General features: G+C 44.4%; 1 protein-coding gene across 1 annotated transcript in view; it reads right to left on the reverse strand.

The window, feature by feature from the left end:
• Positions 1–12,666, reverse strand: part of rspry1 (ring finger and SPRY domain containing 1) — an 18,389-nt gene continuing 5,723 nt past the window's right edge. Inside the window, exons 4-15 of the mRNA XM_048257526.1 lie at positions 11,914–12,026; positions 10,360–10,486; positions 9,125–9,183; positions 8,241–8,307; positions 7,943–8,074; positions 5,583–5,698; positions 5,102–5,245; positions 3,874–3,985; positions 2,445–2,547; positions 2,198–2,350; positions 1,755–1,859; positions 1–1,287 (exon numbers count right to left, since the gene is read on the reverse strand). Of these exons, the coding sequence (XP_048113483.1) occupies positions 1,191–1,287; positions 1,755–1,859; positions 2,198–2,350; positions 2,445–2,547; positions 3,874–3,985; positions 5,102–5,245; positions 5,583–5,698; positions 7,943–8,074; positions 8,241–8,307; positions 9,125–9,183; positions 10,360–10,486; positions 11,914–12,026 (1,328 nt within the window). The 3' untranslated portion in view covers positions 1–1,190. The remainder of the gene's footprint in view (positions 1,288–1,754; positions 1,860–2,197; positions 2,351–2,444; positions 2,548–3,873; positions 3,986–5,101; positions 5,246–5,582; positions 5,699–7,942; positions 8,075–8,240; positions 8,308–9,124; positions 9,184–10,359; positions 10,487–11,913; positions 12,027–12,666) is intronic.

The following is a 12,666-nucleotide window of genomic DNA, read 5'->3' on the forward strand; positions in this document are numbered from 1 at the left end:
TTATGCAACACATAAACAGACGTTTATTACAAACATCACAATCCAGAAAAAAATGATTTGTATGTCATTAAATGATCTTTGGAACCCCAGGATACATCCATGGCTGCCCAACAACCCCAAACAAATATCTTAGCAGCCAAAACTATTTGGCCAAAAAGCACATCATACCCAAAAACCCTTCTCGGTAACTGTTCATCCTGGGCATCATCATTTTCCAAATTTGAACCTCTACAAATTTAATTATTAACTTAATACCCTTCATGATCAGGCATTTTATTATTAAATGCAGAATCTGCTTTTTTGCATTTATCTTTTGCACAAATATATATACCATTTCACTCACAGTTTCTTCACAATCATAATTTTCTCTCTTTTTTATAACACATCTCATTCAGGTTGTGGGGAGTTTATCCAGAACCGTTTCAAGTACAGAAGAGAAAGGAGAGACATGTGGAGACGAAGCTGGGCCCAGCCTACGCACCTCTCAGGAGTCAGGCATCGACATCACCACCACGAAAATAAAAACAGGTAACGAAGCTCTTTTTTTTTTTTTTTTTTTTTGCTGTTGTGCCTTTGTGTCAAGTTGGAATTGAAACATGAGATATCACAGATACACTGAACACATCTTGACGCAGAGATACGTAGGACACACTGAGCAGAGCGTCTCTTGGGAGTATATTCTCCTCCAAGGGGTTGGGGGAGTAAAGAGCAAAAGGCCAATCCATGTGTAGAATGTTGCTGTGTATGTATCGCATGAAGTTTTATGGCATGTTTTTACAAATGCTTTTCTGTCTCCACACAGAAACTTGTCGTCCCTCTTTCTCTGTGTCTGACAATGGCACTAACACACACACACACACACACACACACATTCACGCTCACAGACAGCAAGTCTGCAACTCTGTGCAGTGCTCCAAGGGGAAGATGTCAGTCCACCCCTCCCCCTCCTTTTCAAACTCTTCCCCCATCTTCCTCTTCTTCCTCTCTTGTTTTTCTCTCCCTCTCTTTTTCTGTGGGCTGACAGACCGGTGAGTGTTGAGCCCTCAAATCATGATTCTGTTGGTCAGGTGTGTGTCTTCTGTTGGACAGAGGGGACTGTTTCGAATGAAGGCGGGGGAATGTCCGAGTCCCCGTGTCCCTCAGTGAGATTGCGTGGGTGGGGAGAGGGCGGCGAGGGAGGAGCGCTGGTGTCAGGACACGTGGGAGATTAGTCTGACACGCGTCTGGATGTCTTGGCGACACAGAGGGCACGTCTCCAGTTGTAAGGCACACTCCATGCAAATCCCACTGCAATGCATGCGCGCCACACACACACAAAAGTCAGAAAACACTGAATCACTGCATACACACGTTATAATATAACACATAAGTGAGTTATACAACATGTTTGTATTTAATATGCACAACGAATATCAGGTCTTTCTTTTGTTCAGGCTTGGAGCTATACTCTGTGTAAGGTGAATAAATATATTTCTTTTACAAGCTCATGGTGTTACAAAATATAGGGCTAGGATTACATACAACTCATACATGATACAAAAACATGATCCATGGGTGAATTAAGTAAATTACTCATATTTGTATTAAGTATAATTAAAAACTTATTTGAACCACTTAACACTTAAAATCACAACTACTTAATATAAAGTTGGACCAAAGGGGTTAATAAAATAACTATGAGGGCCCTATGCAATATGCCCTCTTCAATGTGTACTGGTTACTTCTTTTGTTCCCTGGGCTTCACAGTGGCCTACCTGTGTCCACAGGGTCTGAGCTCTGTGTCAGCCATCTGGTCACAGCACAGGGTACAGCAGTTGTCTCGGATGCTCACTTGCTTCAGCAGGGCCAGGCGTCTGTGTCTGCATGCCAAGCACATGGAGAATGATAGCGCCGGTTTAAAAAAAAAAAAAAAAACGTAAGAACTGGGAAATCAGAACAGCTCCATTTAATTTAAAAATCACTTCAACTTTGGTAGAAAATATATGCCACTTTTAACAAAGACCAATGTCTCAGATGATTCATTTGAAGTATAAACTCTTTGTATAGAGACAACTAAACAGCAACATGAGGAGAACATGGTTATATTAAATTATCCTGGAACTGAGGAGGCAATGAAGTGATCTAGAGTTTCCCTGTGGCAAAGGCGGTTAGAGGAGCCAGGGTGTGTGTTGGGGAAGGAGAGGTACGATGCACATACCTTGGCAAGATGATTTTCTCATCAGATGCCAGAGAGGCAAAGTCATTAAAGGTGCTGAATTTGACAGATGGGGGGTAGCGGAACGGCTTGGCCCCAAAGTTGAACTCACACTGTTGATAAGACATGAAGCTCGCCGCAGCAAAGAAGCCCGACCTGAAAGATGGAAGATTCAATCCTTTAAAACGAGTTCTACACAACATGTGCAAGATAGAGTGGATGAGAGAGAGAGAGAGACAGAGAGACTTACGTGGCTGATGAAAACACTTGCTTCTCTGGGGGAAGCTGATGTCCGTTTAGATAAAAGATCATCTGCTTCTTATTGAGGTCTAAAAGAAAGCCTATGGCATCACCTGTGTGATGGAGCACAAAGGTTATAGACCATTCAACCTTAACCTATACAACTAATTCAGTACAACAGTGTGTGTGCGTGTGTGTGTGTGTGTGTGTGTGTGCGCGCATTTTTCCCAAGAGAGAAATAAAAGTTTCTCCTTCCGAGAAGGATGTGTGCCTCTTTTCTGGGACACCATTACTGAACTTTCTGTACCTGTGTCAACTTTTACACCCACTAAACCCACCTTCATTTAACACAGGATTAAAAACCTGTCACACAACAAATAACAGACGCAAGCCAACGAGCAGCATGTTGGGAAAAGGTGTGGACTAGCTGAAAACAGATCAAATGGAAATTAGCAGTTGTGTACTGGCGTGTGAATTTGGTCAACTTACCAGCCACTGTGGCGGGTAAATAGATAGAGCCAGCATACAGGGGGGTGAATACTTTTTTTATAGGCACTGTAACGTTGCCAGTAGCCTATACGGGTAAATCGTGCTGATTTGAAGTTACCTACAATAACTACCTGTGAGCCACCGTCTCCCCTGCAGCATAAGCACCGCACTGCACAGCGCTGCACTTGTTGCCACTACTACCATTGAGAAACAACCGCTACGCTTTCAAGAGCCACTGCTACGCTTATTTCAGGATGACTGCATAAACATAAACCGAGCGAGATCTGTGGATCTGTGTTTAATCTTCACAGGCTAATATTCTCACGTGAATAGCTCTCCTTTGAGATAGCACACTGTTGAGCGTTTATAGGCTACTTGCACTGGAGCGTCAGTAGGTCTGCAATTCTGTGCACTAGTTAAGAAAAGCAGGAAAGGAAACACTTCGTGGAGGGACGTCTCAGTAAAGAAATCTAGATTGTTTAGCGTTATGTTCATCTTTCCTGCTTCAGCTAGAGACCGTTGGCATATAGTTAGATCAAGTTGGATAGTTGGATTATAGGATGCTCCAGAACTCACACGAGTGTCTTAAAGGAGTCACACCACTATGGCATATGAATGCTGTTCTGTTGACCTTTAGTTTTGTTGCTACTGTGCATGGAGGACAGGCCAATTATGAGTTCTGTCCAACATTGGTGGTGGGTTTAGAAATAAATTCAGCACATTTGAATTGTATTGCAATAATACCAATAACCGTGATCATATAGGTTACTATAATCATATATCATTTTCATACCAACATTTTCATTACATCTCTAGTGGCTGGTAAAAAAGTTGAGTGGCTGGTAGATTTTGGAATCCATTAGCCACAGTGGCAAGTGGACAAAATATTTAATTTCCATCCCTGGTCTAACAGGTCAGTGGTGTTGATGTGTCCGGTGGTGAAGACTGACCTTCTTTCCAGCAGGAGTGGGAATGAGGTTTGCTGCGAGCGTTGTACCAGATCAGCTGCCTGCAGCCATCATAAGCACACGAGTACTCATCGTCTCCTATCCCATAGCCCTCCTGCCAAAACACACAAGCATACGCATGAACACAGCCACTTTACCCAACACGGATGGTATGTAGTAGTATGCATGAATACAGCCACTTTACCCACCACCTATGAAGTAGTATACATGAACACAGCCACTTTACCCACCACCTATGAAGTAGTATACATGAACACAGCCACTTTACCCACCACCTATGAAGTAGTATACATGAACACAGCCACTTTACCCACCACCTATGAAGTAGTATACATGGACACAGCCACCATACCCACCACGGATACCTTTATTTAGTTTCTCGGAAATTTAAATGAGGGAATCCCTCATTTACAATGAAGCCGAGATTACATGGTCACAATACAATTTAATATCAATGTACTACAAATAGAGGAAGAGGAATGCACGCTAAAATATATTAAGATACAACTTAAAACAAAAGTATAATAAAATAATAATAAGAAAATAAATAAATGAGATAGGTGCAAGGCACCTAACCACTCACTGCTCCCCGAACGCCGCTGTAGCAAGGCAGCTCACTGCTCCGGGTTTAGTATGTGCTTCACCTCACTGTGTGTTCACTATGTGCTCTGTGTGTTCACTAATTCATGGATGGGATAAATGCAGACCAAATTCCTTGTATACGCCAGTATACTTGGCCTAGAAACCTGATTTACATTTACAAATAGATGAATAGTGGGTATGAATTTAAAGGAGAATTCCAGTGTGATATTGACCTAAAGTGTGTTGAAACATGATACCGAGTGTAAACGTATGTCTCATAGCCCATCTCGGCTTGTCCCCTGGACTCTGTATCTCCACACTTCATTGGTAGACTTCCGAGGGCCCTGACATTCCAAAAATAATTCCGGTTAATTCCAGTTGCTGCTACTGGAAGAAACTGGAATCCATGCATTTCCACAGAATTATTTTTGGAATCTGATCCCTTATCATACCTGTTCATTCTTACCTATGAGACATACGTTCACATTCGGTATCAACACACTTTAGGTCAATATCATGCCGGAATTCTCCTTTAACTGTTTTTGTCTTGGAGTTTCTGGTGTATATTCTACTAGATGCTGGTTTGAAGGTCAAGTGGTTGGGCTTATAATGTGAGGAGGGGACGTACGTGGTTGAGGAACTTGCTGTCCTTGGTGGCCCAGCCGATCTGCATGACCCCAGAGGTGATGACCGTGACCTCGTAGTACCAGATGCCAGAGTCCACGCAGAACGTGCACCGGACGCTCTCGAAAGAGGAGGCATCACAGCGAGCCTTAGAGGGAAGAGAGAGAGAGAGCAGCATGAGAGAAGAGACAAGAAAGAGAGAGAAAAAAAGGAAGGGGCAAGGAAAAGGAAAGTGTGAGATGGAGAGAGTGGGCAAGAGAGAGAGAGAGAGAGAGAGAGAGAGAGAGAAAGAATACAGTGCAGCGAGAGCGCAAATACAATGAACAAAGACTACATGAAGAGTCTGTGTCTTTCTGCCAGTAAGTGAATAAATGACAGGGACTTTCACAATTTCTTCATAATCATTTTAAACACCATTTCCTCCGAAGATGACGAGGCAGTGAGGATGTGAAAATGTTATCAGTGGTGATAGGAGTCTGTCGCACCTCCAGACCGCTGGGCGAGATCTTCAGGTACTCGCTGACGTCGTTGCTGTTCAGCATGGCGTTGATGTTGCTCAGGTTGACCTTTTCATATGTAAACTGACGACCATCTTTCAGGACTACAGCCGCAGTAGGCAGGAAAAACACAGAAAAAGCATTACGTGTAAAAAGTTGCTTTGCTCCCCTCAGTTCCACAGTGCCAGTGTGAACAGGACATCCTGTCCATGACTTGGTTTATTTGCTGTGGCTGTTTTGCAAGACAAGGCACTTTTGTGTGCTGAAAGTTGGGCTTCTTCACAGCTATAAGCTCTGACCATGCTGACTAAATTTACACACAATTTACATCCTGGAGATTTGTTTCTACAGTGCATAAACCTTTGGGTTATTTCATGAAATGTCCATTATACATCCAGTACACATTTTGTTCATCAAAAACAACTAACCAGTGAGGTGAAGTAAAATAGCAGTCAGTTAGCGAGTTGTGATGGTGCAAAGTCATATTTAAGGTTCACTAGACTCAAGTAGCAGACAACTGTGGGGAAATTCAAGGAAAAGCACAAGAAGCTGAAGAGACAGATAATGTAAAAGCTAGAAGAACGATCCCCCATAGACTGCATACTGATACTCTCATACCCTCATACTCTGCATACTGATACTCCCATAGACTCCAATACACAATGGTATTCATCACACTTATATGTGAGTATTATACAACATGGTGTGAAGGGATGTTTGTCTGTGAATACTGGGGAAATTCAATACAAACATGGGCGCAGCGCAAACAGGGGAGAGCTGGCACCTCTGGGACCTCCTGAACTGCTGGGACAAACCCATGGCAGGAACCAAAGCCATTCACTACTGTTCACATTAGATCTCCTTAAAAACACAAAGTAACGCCATTATAACTATTCTCCCTGTTATAATTAATACTGAACTTCCACAATAGAAACCCAATGAGACAAAAGTGAACAAAAGTTCAATAAGACAAAAGGTTCAATGAAACAAAAGTTCAGAAAGCTCAAGTTCAATCACTGACTCTTGAGCCTATAAAGCAAACGTTGTCGTTTTCATTTTCTCTGTGGGTTTAGCACAAATGACTAATGACTCAGTCTGTCCACATAACGGCCTGAATTCCAGAATGCCCTAGGAAATCATTTTCATTCCTGCTTCCTAGAAGAAATCAGGAAGTCCAAACATACTGGTATACATACAAACAGATGGAATACACAGGCTGAATCACAGAGTGTGCCACAACACACCAACCTTCTTCCCCAAATAAACATTCTATGAGGTTAGCAATCAGATCCTACTTATGCATTTAGCATCAGCACTTCAGAGAGCCATGCAATACTGAGTCACTGGCTGGTCATTTCCTCTTCGGGAAAACTCCAGTATTGCCATCATGTTACAAGACTGTGAACCAGCCTTTATAACAACACTGTCATCTAACCAAAGCTGGAAAGCAGAGTGGCTTATAGTCATAGATTCTCCTCAGTTCCTCCCCTGACTCTTTTCTTTATGGGCCTTAAAACAGGTGATTAAGGTGGGGAGTTGTGGCACAGGTAATTAAGGTGGGGAGCTGTGGCACAGGTTATTAAGGTGGGGGAGTTGTGGCACAGGTTATTAAGGTGGGGGAGTTGTGGCACAGGTTATTAAGGTGGGGGAGTTGTGGCACAGGTTAAGGTGGGGGAGTTGTGGCACAGGTTATTAAGGTGGGGAGTTGTGGCACAGGTGATTAAGGTGGGGAGCAGTGGCACAGGTTATTAAGGTGGGGAGCAGTGGCACAGGTGATTAAGGTGGGGAGCAGTGACACAGGTTATTTAAGGTGGGGAGCAGTGGCACAGGTTATTAAAGGTGGGGAGCAGTGGCACAGGCGTCTGCAGCATTTGCACAACATTCAAGTCCGAGTGCCCATGGAGACCTGGGTTCAAATTCGACCTGTAGTCAACCTGCCCTCTCTCTCTCTCTCTCTCTCTCTCCCACTCGCTTCCCTTCACTCTTTACTGGCCTGTCCGAATAAAGGCAAAAAGCCCTTCAAAAAGGGACGAGAGGTAAGAGAGGTTAAGATGCTAAATCTTAACATCTGCCCCAACCCCCACCCCTATCAACAAGATACTGGGCATATCACAGAAAAAACACTTACAGAACCCTGCATAATAACTACGTCTGTAAGTTCACTACAGTCACAATATGTACTACCGACACTTATATAGCAACCCTTCAGCGTAAATGTGCTTGTGTGGCTTCAGCTGCTAATGAGGAGAGTACGAGAGTATGATTGTTTGGACCTGAAGCTGTGATTGAGTTTCAGACATTCAATGCGGGCTGGGTGGGTGGAGCCAGGGGTTGGTGGGCATACTCACACAGGTTGTCCAGACTCCACTGGGAACAGAATCCAACCTGCCGCTTCAGGTAGTCCAAGTGATCCGCCCATAATTCCAGTACCGCCAGACGATCACTGATGCACGACTCGGACACTGTGAGCTTGTTCTCACCTGAGGCGCGCACACACACACGGGTATTTAAACTCTTTAGACACTGACTCCACAACGATGGCAGAAAACATGGACTGCTAGAAATATCAAGACAATGACAAGCGCTGGTATTGATGAAGGTATTGAATATACAGATTTCATAGTGAATAGCTGAACAAAGACCTACTTGTCTGGGAGAACTTCTCTAGTGCGATGAGAGAAAAGAGCATGACAGTGGGGTGTGCTTCTGAGCTCTGGAACACACACACACACACACACACACACACACACAATCAAAACAAATATATACACAACTACTGAGAAAATAACCACTAATCATACTTTCCCTCCATCTCTTGTATCTCTTGTCTCCTAAATATCACCTACAAATTCGTAGTTTTGTTCACACAACCTTCCCAAATTTGCCCAACAAGTCACCTCTTGATAGGTTTTTCAATCCTAGTTCTTCATTGAAAGGGTTAATTTCAGATATTTATAATCAAATTCTCTCTCTTCGTCCAGATCCACTGGATTCCATAAGATCCTTGTGGGTTTGTACCTTCCCTCAAGGTCTAGGTCAAAATCTAAGAAAGATGTTATTGTCTTGGTCACCTTATTAGCAAGAAGACTAATTTTAACTAAATGCAAATTAGGAAACCCCATTCTCATGCACACTGGTTAGCAGATGTCCTTTATTTACTTCAATTAGAACAAATTAGACTTTCTACAAGGAGTTCTCAAACATTTTGGGGCCCATTTTCTATATTTTGAGATTAGTTTCTCACATATTCCTAACTAAGACTAGACTGGCCTAAATAAATTAAAATAAACTTGAATAAAAATTAAACACAAATCAAAAAAGTGAAACTGAAACTTTTTCACTGAGCGTTCAATCTGGAGGTTTAATATTGCACTACTGAAACACTATCTATGCTTCTCTACTTTGAGCTATGCTGAAGCACCTTGCCATGTCATGTCATGTCACCTCGTCATGTCCATTCTAATCTCCTGTGAACTCATCTGACTGATTTGCATGTATAGCACCATACAGGACATGTGTTCACGCCTTACCAGACTCTCCAATAAGTACTCGAGGGTTCCAGGGCTGAGGAGGCCTATACTGGCAGGGCCTGAAACAAACAGATGCATGATCGTGTTATTACAACATGTCGTCATGTTATTATTACAAAACAAATCAACAAATTGTCTAATGCAAATATAAACATTGAATTTGATATACAAAACAGAAATATATATATATATATATATATATGAGTGTATGTCTGAGTGTGTGTGTGTACAGTGCATCTGGGGTGAGAGCTGTGAGCTGTGACAGCACAGCGAAGAGGGGGGACCTGACTCTGGGGTTTTCATCTCTGGGGTTTTGTAGTCAGTCTGTGTCTGTGTCTGTGTCTGTGTCTGTGTCTGTGTCTGTGTCTGTGTCTGTGTCTGTGTCTGTGTCTGTGTCTGTGTCTGTGTCTGTGTCTGTGTCTGTGTCTGTGTCTGTGTCTGTGTCTGTGTCTGTGTCTGTGTCTGTGCCTGTGCCTGTGCCTGTGTCTGTGCCTGTGCCTGTGCCTGTGCCTGTGCCTGTGCCTGTGCCTGTGCCTGTGCCTGTGTCTGTGTCTGTGTCTGTGTCTGTGTCTGTGTCTGTGTCTGTCCCTGGAGCTAAAGGCTCAATGCGGTTATCAGAGCCCAGACAGAGGTAGCCGGTATGGATGATGTGAAGCAGGGACAAGGCCATGATGGAAGCAACTACTGCTGCTGCTGCTGCTGCTGCTGAGATTAAGAGGGTAGGGGATAGGCTTCTGCCTCTATCTAAACTATGCATTCACAACAACAGGAAGAGCAGCAGAGGTGGATGGGGCAGGGAAGAGGGGCAGGACAGGAATGAAGGCTGTAGTGGGGAGCAGGGGGTGGGGGTAGACCTCTCAAGTCATCAGAACTGCCCACATGTCAGTGCTAATGGTGATATACGACCACATCACACACTGGGGAGGGGAAGGGGCACATTCCTGAAAAGAAACAGGGAGAGCAAGCCAGAGAGAAGGAACGTTGTGGAGAGAAAGAAGAAAAAAACTGTAGAGAAGTCTTTTGCAATGTCGTTGGCAGGGAGATGGGGAAGGTGGCTGTTTCCTAAGCATGTATGCTTGCTAGGGCACGTTGGGAATTTAAGTGTCTCAACATGTGTGTTAAGAATCAGGTGTGTGTGTGTGTGTGTGTGTGTGTGTGTGCGTCACTCCATGGCTCTATGGTTTCTCAGCTAGCTCAGGTGTGTGTGTGTGTGTGTGTGTGTGTGTGTGTCTCACCGGCGAGTTTCTCAGCCAGGCAGCCCAGCACAGCGGTGGTGTTGCGGTGTTTGGCAGGGATGAGTGCATCTTGACGCGCCACAGCTGAGCTCAAGCTCAGCATCTCCGACAGCTTCTGCAAAGCATCCTGGGAAGGGAAAAGTCAAGCCAGGTCATGCACACACACTTAAACAAAGGCACAAACAGACAGACTGACTACATACACCATATGCACTAACCTAATGTGACATTAGCCTCTCTCTCTATTCCTCCCTTTTCCTCTCTCTCCTTCCCACTCACCCTCTCTTTCTTTCCCTTCCCTGCTCTCTCTCTCTCACACACACACACACACACACACACACAGAGGCCATTCTTCAGTGGGCTGCCAAACAATACAATCCTGTGGGTGACAGACTGAAGGCTGTAATTCCCACAGAGGAGGCGCTGCATACAGTAGGAAGTCAGGGCAAACCCACAGGCTCCATCAGTGGATAACTGTGCTCTCTCTCCCTCCCTCTCTCTCAAAATGGGCAGTTATGAAATGGGCTGCCACTAAACATGACAGCTGAACACGGACGCTACAGGGATGAGCTGTATCGAGACAAAAGAAAGCTCTGATGACTCAACACACAGTGTTTGTGTATATGTGTGTGTGTGTGTGTGTGTGTGTGTGAGTGAAGGAAGGACAGAGAGCAAGCAAGAGAGCGAGAGAGAGCGAGAGAGAGAGCAGGAGAAACACTCAAGAAGAGTGTGTGTGTTTGAGAGTGTTTGCTTGTGTGAGTGAACCATTATGTCAAAGAGCAGGGAAGACACAGACAAAGACAAGAGTAAGGTAAAGAGGGGGGGGGGGGTAAGGAAACAGGAGGGAGGGAAACTGAGGGAGAAAGACAACATGGTATCATGAGACGCAGAGCAGCACAGGCAGACAGGTCAGGACTGCTCTTGCCCACTGTGCTGAGAGACCGCATGAGCAAGACCGCGAGTCCCCAGCTGAGCTGTGCACACAGGAGACCAGTGCTCTGGCCTTAGCCCAGCTGCACTGCATCTGCATCTGCAGCTCTCCTCTACTGCTGCTGCATCACTACAGCATGGGGTTGCACATACTGCAATGATGCTTCAACAAGAAAACCAAAACCACTCTGTGTGTGTGGTGTGTGTGTTTTGCGTGCATAGTTAGTAATTCGTAGTAATTCGTGTGTGGGTATGTAAGGGTCATGATGTGTGTGCAATTATTTGTGTGTGGGGTGTGTTAAAGTATAGAATGTGTGTACCTGTGTATGTGCATAATAATTTGTGTGCATGAGGGTCTGTAAGCGTGACTGCATGTCCTTGGTGTATGTGTGTGTTAATGTGTATGTCTATGTGCAAGCAGTACATATTAGTGAATGTGCATGCAATTGATGCATGTATGGATGTGTGTAAATCTGTATGTCTACAGAGTACGTCTCAGTGAATGTGAATGTGTTCATCTGTGAATATGCAATTGATGTATGTATGGATGTGTGCACATCTGTATATGTTAGCTTGAGCTTATGATGGTGTTGGTTGGCACACGTGCAAGTGGCACCGACTCACTTTGGTGGGCAGAGGGCACTCGTCCAGCAGCAGCGTGATCACAGCAGGCCCCAGCGGGTCGTTCAGAGGGATGACCCGGATCAGAGACTGGACCACCTCCAACCAGCCGTCATCTAGGGGGCACAGAAAGAGAACAGCACTCGGTCAATGAATGGCGGTTCACGCATAAGTCCTTTATGCATGAGGTGATGATATGTTCATGTAACAAGAGGAAGGTGGGTTTTTCGCATGAGGCTGCCATGAGTCATTAAGCACAAAGAAAAAAGATGAAAGATGAATCACCAAATGCCAATCGCCATCCAACATCTGTGGTTTCGTAATTCCAAGCAATGGGGGGGGGGGAAGCTTTCTTCCATCATCGGTAAGGACATGTACAGCCAGCAGCCTAAACATCCTTACATCCATTAAGGCTGGAATCTATTTACTTGCTTCAGGGTTCTGATAAATGGGCTCTTTATAAATTGGCAACAGAGGCAACAGCATGCCCGTAAGGAACACTCAGAGGTGTGAACTGCGTTGCATAGAAACAATTACATTTATGCTCGAGGCAGATGTTTCTACCTGAAGTGACTGAAAACACAGGTAATGTACACACTCCCTCAGGAAGTGTGTTTCCTTGGAATAGACCCTGTCGCTATTATTATCTTGTTCTTCTACCAGCTGTGCTGCAGGAACAAAGGCAGTTCACAAAAGAGAAAGGAAAAGCTCAAAGAACTGCACCAGTAAGTCAAATTGTCCTGATCTGAGTATTTC

This window comes from Alosa alosa, chromosome 11 (genome assembly GCF_017589495.1).
Source record: "Alosa alosa isolate M-15738 ecotype Scorff River chromosome 11, AALO_Geno_1.1, whole genome shotgun sequence".
Taxonomy (NCBI): Eukaryota; Metazoa; Chordata; class Actinopteri; order Clupeiformes; family Clupeidae; genus Alosa; species Alosa alosa.